This window comes from Sceloporus undulatus, chromosome 10 (assembly GCF_019175285.1).
Source record: "Sceloporus undulatus isolate JIND9_A2432 ecotype Alabama chromosome 10, SceUnd_v1.1, whole genome shotgun sequence".
Lineage (NCBI taxonomy): Eukaryota > Metazoa > Chordata > Lepidosauria > Squamata > Phrynosomatidae > Sceloporus > Sceloporus undulatus.
This window is the reverse complement of record NC_056531.1, coordinates 7,995,255-8,008,943: the sequence shown is the minus strand read 5'-3', so window position 1 is coordinate 8,008,943 and position 13,689 is coordinate 7,995,255. Positions and strand designations below refer to the sequence as shown.

General features: G+C 40.6%; 1 protein-coding gene across 4 annotated transcripts in view; it reads left to right on the top strand.

Annotated features, from left to right (window-relative positions):
- GALNT9 (polypeptide N-acetylgalactosaminyltransferase 9) overlaps positions 1 to 13,689 on the top strand; it is a 78,180-nt gene that overhangs the window by 27,997 nt on the left and 36,494 nt on the right. For 3 of the 4 annotated variants that reach the window (XR_006100907.1, XR_006100908.1, XM_042442143.1), the window contains exons 4-6: positions 2,555 to 2,729; positions 5,030 to 5,227; positions 12,772 to 12,889. Coding sequence is in view for 2 of the 4 variants with exons in the window: in XM_042442143.1 (XP_042298077.1) it covers positions 2,555 to 2,729; positions 5,030 to 5,227; positions 12,772 to 12,889 (491 nt within the window). In the remaining 2 variants the exon portion in view is untranslated. Of the gene's footprint in view, positions 1 to 2,554; positions 2,730 to 5,029; positions 5,228 to 12,771; positions 12,890 to 13,689 lie in introns of those variants that run through there. The other variant, XM_042442145.1, reaches the window with a different exon arrangement.

Here is a 13,689-nt window from a genome sequence, read left to right as displayed (position 1 = left end):
ATTCCTTTTTATATCCAGTTAAGGCTAGATCAGGAGTGAGAAACTCATGTGCTTCCAGATGTTGTTATACTACAGCTCCCAGCATCCCTCACCGCTGGCCATGATAACACATTTCCCATTCCTGGGCTAAAATAAACTCTACTCTGAAAAGCCTTAAGACCTACAGACACTTGGGATAATTTTGGATTGGGAAACCAGTGGCCTTCAGATGTTTTTACATTACAGGTCTCCTTATCCAAGCTATCAGAGAAGTCAAATGTTGGGCCAAGAAATCCACTTAAGAGGGGGACTATTACTTATATTACTATATCTGAAAGCAAAAATGAAAACTTGCCAAATAAGGACCTTATACCACATGTTAAGTGCTGAGAGGTCTAGAAATAGCTGAAGCATGGAAAACATTGCACAGTCTCTTACTTCAAAAGTGTTTAAATAGGATATGGTCCATAGGGAAGCCTTGTTGTCCTTCTCCTGGCAGGCTAAGACCTTCCTGTTCAGGCAAGCGTTTAAAACAGTTTTTAAAGAACTTGCTGGGGTGTTAAATTGTTTTAAAATGTTTTAAACTTTTTTATCTTTTTGAACTGTATTTTATTCTTTTAACTTGCAATTTGTTTTAATATTGTAGTAATTGAATTCTATTTTAATGTACTATTTTTGTTTGCTTTAAATTGTACTGTTTTAAAATATTGTCAGCCACCCTGTGTCCCTCTTTCGGGGAAAAGGTGAGATATAAATAATAATAATAATAATAATAATAATAATAATAACAATAATAATAATAATAATAGTTCTTTCAGAAAAATTAACATACAAAGTAATAAGAGACATGAAAGAAGATATAATTTAGAATGTTGTTGTGTGCCTTCAAGTTGTTTCTGACTTTTGGCAACTCTAAAGTGAACCTATCAGAGGGGGGTTGCCTTGCCTTCCTCTGAGGCTGAGAGAGTGACTTACTCAAGGTCACCCAATGGGTTTCCATAATTGAGCATGGATTTAAATCCTGGTCTCCAGAGTTGCAGTACTGACTCAAAAGAGATTTTGGGAAACATCGTTGTTGACGGTTATGATTAATTATTAACATGTAATTATTTGGTAGACAATTTATATTTATGGAGATTGACAGGGATATGGTTTAGGATCCCTAGATTTGGGGAGGGGAGGATGAAATTTTATACTATGATATCAATAGAAGAAGGAATAATTATTGTATATATAATAGTAAATGTTTATTAATAATTCAATAATACATAAAAGAAGTAAAAGACACATGCATACAACAAATTATAACACACATATACAAAAAGTGAAGAACAAATAAGGAAACGATAAAAGAAGGGGAGAACAAATTAATGAACAATTCTAGACAGGTAAGATTATCTAACATATCATTACCCTGCATCCCCACACCCCTCGCCCTCTTACCCCAGTAACTTCCATCACATTTCTGACTGCAACCAGCTATTCTATCATACAGTTTTTCCTAATTAACTTTCATTTATGTTAACATACCTTCCTGATCCTTAGGAAAGAATTCATATTTAAACATCAAAACCAATAATTGCACTGTCTCACAATCTTTTTTTTTTTATTACAAACTTTATAAAAGGTTGGCAAGTACTCATATACACAAGCTAAATTTTCTTTTGTCAAGTTTGTCAATAGTTTTTCTATCCTCTCTTCAACATCCAGAATTTCTTTCTGGTTCCAATATTTTACATATAGTACTCTTGCTGTTATAATCATATAACAGATCAAAATACAATTGGCCCTCAACTTTAGTGACTTTGACAGTAACGGCTTGGATTATGAGTTTGTGCACACATGTCCTCCTCCTTCTCCAGGAGGGAGGGAGCAGGAAGATTGCATGCACGCCCCTCCTGCCTCCCCCATGCTTTAGCCAGCTTTCCTCAGCCAGCTGTAACATGGGATGAAGGAAGAGGAGCGTGCAAAGTGCATGCCTGTGTGACATAGGAGACCCAACCATAAGCACTGCTACCATCAGCATAGCCTCTCGCCTCACAGGAACACGCAGTCCCACCACTATGGCAACCTATTTCCATTGGTAGTTAAATAATTCATAAAGTTTTTTAATAAAATAAAATAAAAACTATGGACATAAAAAGGGATGAATACATGGGAACATGGGAAGCTGCTTTCTCAGTATAAAGCAGCTTCCTATGTTCCTATGTATTCATCCTTTTCTGTGTCCATAGTTTTTATTTTATTTTATTTCAAACATTTGGTCCATCTAGCACAGTACTGTTGGCATGGACCAGGAGTATCTGTTGTCCACTATCTTTGGCAGGATTTTTTCCTCTACTTGGAGACCTCAGGTATCAAACCTGGAGCCTTCTACCTGCAAAGCAAATGCTCTGCTCCTAAGTCATGCAAGTACACTGCATTGAAACATTAAAAAAACCTTGTGGAAATGAGTTCTCTGGTGCACAAGGTTAGTCATTGGACCAGTATGATTAAATTTCACACCATCAGGCCAGCATTCCCTAGGATGTGGCTCATCTCAATCAAATCCTTTTTTTCCTTTTGCTTTTTATAGTTGAGTTGAAGTTCAGTTTGGACCAGTATGTCCACAAGAGATATCCGGGTCTGGTGAAAATAGTTCGCAATAACAAACGTGAAGGGCTGATCCGAGCCAGAATCCAAGGTTGGAAAGCTGCAACATCTCCAGTTGTTGGGTTTTTTGATGCTCATGTTGAGTTCAACATTGGCTGGTAAGATAATATGAGAGGTAGCAAGATTTTTTTTGTTTTTCATGTATACCCCTCTATAGATGCTCCCTGCTCAGCCACCTGGCCATTGCATTTTGTATTAGGTGAAGTTTCTGAAAAGATTTTAAAGGAAGTAATTCATTAAACAGTATAAAGTAAGGAATATGCCAGCACAGACAGGCCTTTGTCTAATCACTATCCCTTTCCCCTTTGGGACATGCTTTGTATACATACTTTGTACCTTATTTATATACCTTAGAGCAAAGATAGGGAACATGTGGTCCTCCAAATGTTACTGAATTGTAACTGCCATCATGCCACAACACTGGCTATGCTAGCTGAGGCTGATAGAAGTTGCAGTCTGACAACATCTGGAGGACCTTATGCCTGCTCAATGGACTTCTTCTTTTAGCCAAGTACTGTCTGTTCTAGGAGTGCAAATCATACAAGCATCGTGCAGCTTCCCAAGACTATTTTTGCAGCCTCCTTTACCCCACAAAACCTCATGACACCATAAAAATGTGTGGGAAGGAGAGAATTGCAGCTCTGGAGTAGTGATTTTCCTTTCAAATAAGCCCCCGCCCCTTTAAAATTTAAAAATGGCATTTTTACAAAACTGTAAGTGGATTTCCAGCCAATTCCATGTCACTGGACCACTGAATTGGCACCAGGTTTTAGTTTGACATCCAAGGTGCTGAACTCTCCTCAAAATAGGTTTGGCGCCTTGGAGAGCTGGTTGAAAATTCACCACCCTACCAACATAGAAGCCCCGGCTTCTGAACATACACAGAACTTCCTATCCAGATGAGTGGGAGGTGGGCTGAGAAAAGGAAAATATTCCCCCTTATTTACTTCCCTAGGAAATAACAATAGTAGACACAAGACATAAGTTTAACTGGGGCCAGCTTATTTAATTATTTAAAATGAGATCTGCTACAGTACAAGCTCCCATGGAAGCAGGAAATCCTTCTAACCTTTCTTCTCAGCCACTGATGGTCAAGCCACTCAAACTTGCACCTAGCTAACAATCAATTTTTTAAAATTAAAACTTTGCCATGTGACTTCTCCACAAAGTATGGTGCTACGGCAAAGAAGGCAAATGCTATCTTAGGCCCGGTATAGACCGCCGTTTTTGGAGGCGCCCATTTTAACTCTGGAGGGACGCTGCCGCCACTAGAACATGCGACATTCCTCTCAAGTTAAAAGAACCTGGTTTTCCAGGTTCTTTTACTGGCACCCGGGTTACGTCACAAGTGCGCCAATGGCACACTCGTGATGGAACAGATGTGCTGCGACATGTTGACACTATGTGTCCATTATGTTAAAATGGTGGCAGCCATGTGGAGAGGCCGCCACCATCAGGCCACCGCCATTATTTACTAGGGTTCTGATTGAACTTTAGAATGAACTTCTTGACAGGAGAGTAGTTTGACAATAAAAGCAATTGCCTAGAGATGTGGTGGGGGTCTGCTTCTCTGGATGTCTTCAGAAAAAGGCTGGACAGCCACTTGCTTATCAGGAGGAATATGCTCCAGGTTTACCACAAAGGTAGTTTCCTTTCCTACTCCTAGGTCCCAGAAAATAAGAGACTTCCATTTTACCTAGTCAGTGGCAACTGATGGCTTCCATGTCAATGGGGTGATGAATCAGCATTGGGTAAAATTTCAAGCAGTTATCCACTGTTCTAAACCTATTTCACAAATTCAGCACATTGAAGTTCAAACTCTGCCAAGGAATGTTTCTGGGCGCATACATCAAAAGAAATTATATTCCAGTATACTGATACCTGTGGAAATCTTACACTAAGTTGGATGATAGCCCAAGAGGTCAACCAGACATATTCCAAATACTTTTAGATAAATAATATGGGGTGAAACTGGCACAATAAGCCGACTTGAGGGTGTCATGGGGGTGTGGTGTTTAGATGACGCACACCCCGACACCACCCCCAAGCCAACATCATACCATCCACCTGCCCAGGTGGCAGGCAGCATTGCGGCACTCTGGTGGCACAGCCTTTATATGCTGCATGCTGCAGGAGTGCTTAAAAGCCACCACCGCGGTGGAGAAGCTGCCCTTTTTCCAGTGCAAAAAGGAGCAGTATTTTGCTGCTTCTTTTAGCGCCAGAAAAAAGCCGGATTGTGGCTGCGGTGTGCAGTTGCTGTGGCCCCAATCCAGCACTGAAAGGGGCAACATCAAGCCACCCATATACGACCATCTGATTCAACCCTAAGTCTCTTTTGAGGAATAAAATGTGCAAATTCTCTCTTTTTAAAAATACCCACTTGCTTTACTATTTATAGGGTGGAGCCAGCACTTATGCGCATCAGAGAAGACAGGAAACGTATAATTCTCCCAGCAATAGACAACATTAAGTACAACACATTTGAAGTGCAGCAGTATGCTAATGCAGCACATGGCTACAACTGGGGCCTTTGGTGCATGTACATAATCCCACCTCAAGACTGGCTGGACAAGGGGGATGAGTCTGCACCCATCAGGTGACTCTTGGTGATTTTTACTGGTTCATAACTGCATGAATTTGCAGTGCTAATCTCAGTTATTTCCAAAAATGTCTGCTAGGAGAGATTATCTTTGAATGGTGCATTGTGAAATTTTAACTGCTGTATTGGATGCATCTACAAATGCTTTTAGAACTATGTGACAAACATAGAAATTATATGTTTTTCTCTAGAGGCCTACCACAGGGGTCACATGCTAGTGATGGGAGCCAAAAGGACCATCTTCCCTCCCTCCCTTCTCTTTTACAATATTGCCTTGTCTTCTTTCTCTTCCTGACTTCCTTTCTGACACCACCACCTTCTTCTCTTCTCTCCTGCTGGGTATTAAGATAGGATTAAATATCTCTTGCTAGCTGTCTAAGCAAATAATTTGCAGAGGGCTTTTGACCTTAGACTGGGCTCTATATGCAATCTGTGTCCAAAACCCTTTGGGTGCATGATGCTGGTTGTGGCACTGTACAACAATGGTGTGGAAGGCAGATGGTGGTTGAGATCAATACAGCAAGAAGAATGCGTATAATTAGATTTATGTGAAGTACAGCATCATCCAAAATCCACCAAACAGTGATACCTTTATTGGTAGTACACATTATACATTTTGCAAGCTTTCAAAGCTCCGCTGGCTTCTTCATCAAGCAAAGGTGTTTATAATGATTCAGGACAAAGGGGGAAAAATTTACGATGTTAGTCATAGCCCTGCATTATGTCAAGATGTTGCAGTTGTAGTCCTCTGTTTAGATGGTATGGAAGGGTATTGATGCAGGTGGTCTCCTCTTCCTTCTGGCCATGTGGGTACAAGGAGACTCAGTCCAGGAAATAAATATTGAATTCAGTTTGCAAGATAAAAGGCTACTACCCTTGAAATCTATTTGGTGAGCAACTGAGCAACTGAAAGGGCAAAAAAAATGGATGTGGAACACAGTGCACATCTACACATGCAATGCTCCACATTCACAATGGCACCACATATGCAACTCTGTGCAACTCTGCATTTGCAATCTAAATACAGACTTCCAAACTGGACAAAAATGTCCTCCCACTTCTATAAGAAAATGTACATACACACAAGAAATGAACACGATGCCAGAGCTGTGTTCTGCTGACCTCCAAGCTGCCAGTTTCTCTAGTGCCATATTTCTACTGCATCTCTGACATCCCCCACACCACCCACTGCCTATACTTATCCTGGCATAGTTAAACTGCTGCAGAACACCAGCAGAATTCCATCCTTGGGTTCACAGGAAACCCACCTCTGTTCTGTGCTGTAGGAAGGGTGTCTGTTACATTGATCACTCTTCTTACCATTCGCTAGAGAAGGACAGTTTTCCAAATGAAAGGATCATTGGGTGCTCTAAGACTGTTGTGATGAAATCATATTAAATTACTCTTTCTTCACAAAACAGGCTATTTCAAGATGTTTTAGGCAGTTTGTCAAGATTTTATTCCCCATGAGATACCCTGCTTCCAATGTGAGAATGAGACGAAGCTGCCTCCCCCCCACTCAACGTAGTATAGGAATAAAAATATTTTGTTTGTTTAGTGAGCTTCCCTACTCTCCTCCTCCTCCCTCAGACAGAAGCAGCTGCTCCAAACATATTCCTCGCCTTTCTGCCTAAGACAGAAAGAGTTTGGAAAGAATAAGGGCCTCTAAGTTTCACACACACCCTTGAGCAAGACTTGCATCCCCCCATGGGACCTGCTTCACAGTTTGAGAACCACTGCCTTACATTCATCAATTTTGAAATTCATTTTGTTGTTTTTGTCCCAGCTGTATGATCTGTTTCTGTCCAAACTTGGGTTATTGAATCATGATCTTGTCCCCTGGGGATCTACCCATCCAAATCTTGTTTCATCTGCAAAGTTGATAAGCATGCCCACATTTCTAGTATAATTGATAAAGGTAACAACACTGGGTGAAGGATAGGACCAGGCACCCCACTCATCACTTCTCCTCAGAATGAAGAACAATAATTGAAGAGCACTTGCTGGTTTTGGCTGGTGAAACAGTTACAAAATCACTTAGCAATAGCATTCCACATTTTGCCACCTTGCCTTCAAGAATATAATGGATGATCTTCTCAAAAGCTTCAGTGAAATAAATATATATAGCTAAGATACATATGACATGATTTGTTTTTGAGAAACCCATAGTGGCTCTTGGTAACTGCAGTAGTTCTTTCTAAGTGTACACAGACTGACTGTGAAATGATCTATTCTAGAACCATTCCTGCCCCTCATCCATGAATCATCCACACAAAATCCCTGTTGTTCTTGTCATGTTGTATGAGTTATAGAGAACGAGAGAGCTAACATAGAATCATAGAATCGTAGAGTTGGAAGAGACCGCAAGGACCATCCAGTCCAACCCACTGCCATGCAGGAACTCTCAATCAAAGCATCCCCGACAGATGGCCATCCAGCCTCTGTTTAAAGACCTCCAAGGAAGGAGACTCCACTACACTCCGAGGGAGTTTGTTCCACTGTCAAACAGCCCTTACTGTCAGAAAGTTGAGGTGAAATCTCTTTTCCTGGAGCTTGCATCCATTGCTCCGGGTCCTAGTCTCTGGAGCAGCAGAAAATAAGCTTGCTCCCTCCTCAGTATGACATCCCTTCAAATATTTAAACAGGGGTATCATATCATCTTTTAACTTTCTCTTCTCCAGGCTGAAACATCCCCAGCTCCATGTCGTTCCTCATAGGGCATGGTTTCAAGACCCTTCACCATTTAATTGCTCTCCTTTGGACACGGCTCAGTTTCTCAACATCCTTTTTGAATTGTGGTGCCCAGAACTGGACACAATATTCCAGGAGAGGCCTGACCAAAGCAGAATAGAGTGGCACTATTACTTCCCTTGATCTAGACACTATACTTTGATTGATGCAGCATAAAATTGCATTTATTTGCCACACCGCACCGTTGACTCATGTTCAACTTGTGTTCTACTTGGACTCCTAGATCACGTTCACATGTAGTCTCTCCTTAAGCCAGGTGTCCCCCATCCTATATCTATGTCTTTTGTTTTTCTGCCCTAAGTACAGTACCTTACATTTTTCTGTGTTGAATATCAGTTTGTTAGCTTTGGCCCAGCTTTCCAGTTTATTCAGGTCATTTTGAATTTTGATTCCGTCCTCTGGGATCCTAATTTGGTGTCATCTGCAAATTTGATAAGTATGTCCCTAATTCTGTCATCCAAGTCATTGATAAAGATGTTGAATATCACTGGGCCCAGGACAGAACCCCGTGGGACCCCACTGGTCACTTCTCTCCAGGTTGAAATGGAACCATTGTTGAACACCCTTTGGGTTTGACCAAGCAGCCAATTACAAATCCATGTAATAGTTGCCTTGTATATTCCACCTTTTACAAGTTTGTTTGCAAGAATGTCATGGGGAATCTTGTCAAAGGCCTTACTGAAATCAAGATATACTATATCCACAGCATTTCCTTCATCTAACAAGCTGGTAATTCAAGATTCTAGAATTCTCATCACACCCTATCCATAAATGACAAGCGTTTCCAAAAACAAGAATTCAGGATTTATGAACAGGGCAGAGGAGAGCAGAGGGAGGGTGGAATACTGGTCTTCTCTTCTCCCTGCTTTCCAGTGATAGCTGGTGGCTTCTATGTGTGTTTTTTTTTAATGAAGTCATAAATCCGTTGGTAAACCCTGTCACCCAAATAGGTTTTGCACCTTGGATAGCTTCTTTAAACTTCAGATTAAAATCCAGAATTCAATGACCACCCAATTGACATGGAAGCTACTAGTTGCCATTGGTAAAGAATGGATGCCAAGTGAGTTTATGTGCTTGCTCTTCATCTTTTCTCTTCCCTCTTTCATGTTTGCCAGGCTGTTAATTATATGGCTGCTACTTGCTCATCTTTTTCAAGACATGAATGACAGAACCTTATCATTCAAAGAACTTAGCACTCACTTCTGATGGGTATCAAACATACATCTCTAGGACCTTGGCTCCTGGGATGTCCTAGTGGAACACAACCCAAAGCATGTTGAAAAAAGCATTGATCTATAAGTTTGGCCACTACATAGAAATCAAAACAAAAATAGAAGCTGATGAAAGAAAGAAAGAAAGAAAGAAAGAAAGAAAGAAAGAAAGAAAGAAAGATCCTTGGATGCACTCTGAAAGAAGCTTTCAAGTGGTCTATAGAAGGTTCCAGATATGTTTATTTACTCAGGCAAGCCTTCTGGCCTGGCTGATTCATTTTATATGTTTGAATAAAATGTTTGTTGAAACATGATTTTTGTGGCGTAGGCTATCCTTGTTCTTTCCATGTTATTTCTTCCTTACTACCAAAGTTTCTGTTAAAGAAGTAATATCCATCAATACATCAATTTCATAAATTAAAGTACCATGAAGAGACTATTTCAGCAGCATACTCCTAGCATGGTAAGTGAAGATGGAATCCTTAAAGTGGAGATACCAAACTAAGGCCTATTACAGTCTGCCAAAATAAAGCTGCTTTGGGTCTCTTTGGAGGTATGCTATTTACTATTTAAATGATGCATGGGTCCTAAGAGTGCAGAGGTCATGCTATAGCCACACTCCATTCCTAAGCACTGGAGTGCAGCTTTGGTGCAGCCTCCGGATTCTTAGGATGCATGCATCATTTAAACAGCATACCTCCAAAGAGACCTGAAGCAGCTTTATTTTGGCAGTCTGTAACAGGCCAAAGATGCACCCACTTGCTTTTAGGGAGTAAAAGCCACATCAGCAGAAGAGAATAATAGAATCATAGGGCTGGAAAGGGCTACAAGGGTCTAACCCCTGCCACACTGATACCCCAAGGCTCTCTGCAAATGTCCTTTGTGCCAATATCAAAATGATATTAAAAATAGATTTTTAGAGCATGTAGCTGTGAGGATGCCCCTTTGTGGGATATTGCCTTGCCATATAAGGAGATCCAGGTGGCTTAGCATGTGGAAGCTGAAGAGCACCTAGCCAAGATATATATCGATCAAGATCGGAATCTGCATAATACCTGCACTGATAGGAGTGATGGTAGGCAATAGACCTACCCTCCAAGTATGCTCTCCTCCAAGAGTGATACTCTTTTTTCCAAAGGACATTTGTACTGATTGCCCAGTGCTTCTCAAATTCTTTATTCATTCTTCCCTCTTGGAAACCCATTCCAAGAGGGAAGAATGCCCCAGGTTATGCTTTTCTCTATAAATCTGCCTGCCCAGACATCCTCAACTTGGTGTCTTTTGAGATCAGACAAACAATCTCTCTGTATCTCACCTCTTTAGCATATGTTGGCCACATGACAATCCTAAAGCAGGTGTTGAGTCATTTTCCATCTCACAGTCTCCCTACGCATCTGGAATTGGCAATTGCCCTTTGCAAAGCCCTTTGTATTGATTACCTGCTATCACCTTTGATATCATTAGTTCTTGAGTGTGTTCATGAGTGAGTGTCTTGCATGAATGCTTATTTTCTCTGACTACAAATAAAATTACATTTCAATCTGCACTCTGGAGTTCTGGTTTGTTTGTTTGGTTGGTTGGAACCGTTATACACAGGCTTGATCCCTGCTTTACTTGCCCTGCTTTACTTTACTTTACTGTTTTACTAGTCCGAGCCCTCTTGGCTGCTGTCGTTTTAGCTAATAAAATTCCCCATTTGAATCTTAATTGTGGGTGCCCTTTCGAGAACCTTGCATTTTTGGAACAGCATCCCTGAAGATGCCCAACCAACTTCTGTTTAAAAACCTCCAAAGATGGAGAGTCTGGCATTTTTGATACTTCTTTGTCCAAATTAGAGGGCTTTCAGTGTCCTATTATTATGCAAACAGATTTAAGATCTTAGCTGTATTTTTCCACATGGAAAAATCCAGTGGTGTAGTGGGGGGGGGGGGAGACCATGATCTATTTTTGAAAAACCCATGTTGATTTTTTTTTATTATGGCATTCCTTTATAAATGCTTACAAACTGTCCATTTAATGAGCTCCTCTAGAATCTTTCCTGATATTGATGTCAGTATACAGTCTTGGTTTCTTTCCTTTTTGGGGGGGGACAATATTTGTCCTCTTCCAGTCTGCTGTCCTATTTTCCAGAAATTCTCAAAGATTATTGACTGAGATTATTCTGCCAATTCTTGAATGAACTACATTCCAATCCAATGGAGGTTTGAATTAATTTAGATTAACCAGGTATTCGTGTACTCCTTCTTTCCTTATTCTGTAATCCATTTCCCTACTGCATCAATCGGCTCCATTTTCCTCAGGTTGAACACCATTTTCCTTTTGTGAAAAGACTGAGGCAAAGAAGCTGCTTTTCCCATTTTCTCCACACAAGGAAGTTTATCACATGGGAAGGAAGCACCCAAATCCCATACATAAACAGAGTTTAAACCTGGGGAAATCCCGAAGTTAAAAAGCAGCATGATTTTGCCGCTATTTCTACAGGTTAACGTCACATTAATGCTTAATTCGTGTGACATGTCTGAAAACAATCCTGCGCTTGCGGGATTTTCCTGTGATTTAAACCCCGTTTATGCACGGGTTTGGGCTCTTTGCCTCCCTTATGATAAACTTCAAGGGCCCTACCATTGCCTTCTTCCTTTTGCTAGGGACATAACCAAAATTGACCTTTTGATTGTTCTTAACCTCTCTAGCAAGCCTAAGTTCATTCTGCACTTTAGATTTTCTGACTTTCCCCTGAGCTTCCTATTGGTTTCAATTCCTCTTTGGTGAGTCCCCCCTTTTTCATTACTTATGCTTATCTCTTTTACAACTTAACTCAGTTGAAAATTCTTCTGTAATCCATCCTGGCCTTTTGAGACATCTTCTATTTTTCCTCCTTATTGGAACTTTAATATCTCCCTTATAAGAAACTCCCTTCATTTTTTGCGTTCCTCAGATCACCCTCAGTATTTAACTTCTCACAACAGGACCAGGAGCCCTGGTGGCACAGTGGTTAAATGCCTGTACTGCAGCCACTTACTCACAAACTATAAGATTGCGAGTTCAAGGGGGCTCGAGCTTGACTCAGGCTTCCATCCTTCCAAGGTTGCTAAAATGAGTACCCAGCTTGTTGGGGTCAACTAGCTTACACTTTGTAAAGTGAGTACTATGTATGGAATATGTTGCATACTGATGGAATGGCTAATCAACATGTCCCAATGTGCAATGGGCACTAATTGGAGCACTTCCCTGTGCATATCCAGACACTGGCTAGGAAATGCTGGAGCACAATAGTGCCAAATGTTCAGTGCACTTCAGAAGAACCTAGTGTCATCAGATATATCTGGTGCACATTGGAACAGTCTTGTGATTTTGCAATCTTGTGATTAGTCTTGTGATTTTGTAACAATCTTGTGATCATTCTTGTGATTTTGCAACATTCTTGTGATTTTGCACTTCACTAACAAGGTTTCATTGCTTTGCTACAACATAGCTCTGCAACATTCATTGTTCAACTGTAGAATCTAGGCCATTATACTTTATTGTTCCTAATATACTTTGTTTAAAACCTTTGTCCTTACTTCTCTTCTCAATCAACAGAACACCAGCCATGATTGGTTGTTCATTTGTGGTGGACAGAGAGTACTTTGGTGAGATTGGGCTGCTTGACCCAGGAATGGAGGTGTATGGGGGAGAAAACATTGAACTCGGTATGAGGGTAAGTGACATGTAATTAGTTCTCTTGCTGATGTTAATTGCTGTCAAGTCAGCTTTGACTTATGTGTCCCTAGGAATTGAGAAACCATCAAGAAAATGTCATCCACTGCCCCACTTTTTTTCTAAAAACTCAAGACTGCATCATCCTTAAGTCTATCCACCTTTTTTCCTGCTACTGAGCACTTTACTGAGCATTTTAATATTTTCGAGTCAGTCATGACATGTAATGATATGTCCAAGGTGCATTAGCCTCAGCTTCATAATTTTGGCTTCTAAGGACAGTTCATTCTTGATTTACTCTCAGACTTTTTTTTAGTGTTCAAATTAGTTTATTTTCTTCCTATTGGCTTTCTTTACTGCCAAACTTTCTCAGAAATGCATGGATATTCAAAATACTATGGTATGGATGATCATTAGATTGGTATTTAATGCTACATCTTTACACTTGAGGATCTGGTCTAGTTCATCATACAGTGTGCCTGCACCATACACAGGCACACTATATGTGGCTTCAAGCTTATGCTGAAGCTGTGCGACAATAAAACATATGGCACATGCACTGCAAGCACATGCCCCATTGTTTTTAATGAGGTGCGAGCATATGAGGAATTCCCCTTATGTGGGGGGGATACAGAATGGATCCCCTGCATAAGGGAACGGTTCACTGTAGTTGCTGATCCAAGTCTTAGCCTTCTTCTGATTTCTAGACTACAGTCTCCATGATTAATGACTAAGCTGAGGTATTTTTTGTAAACTGACATCACCAACCCATGGTGACCAACTCGTGGTGGATGAGACATT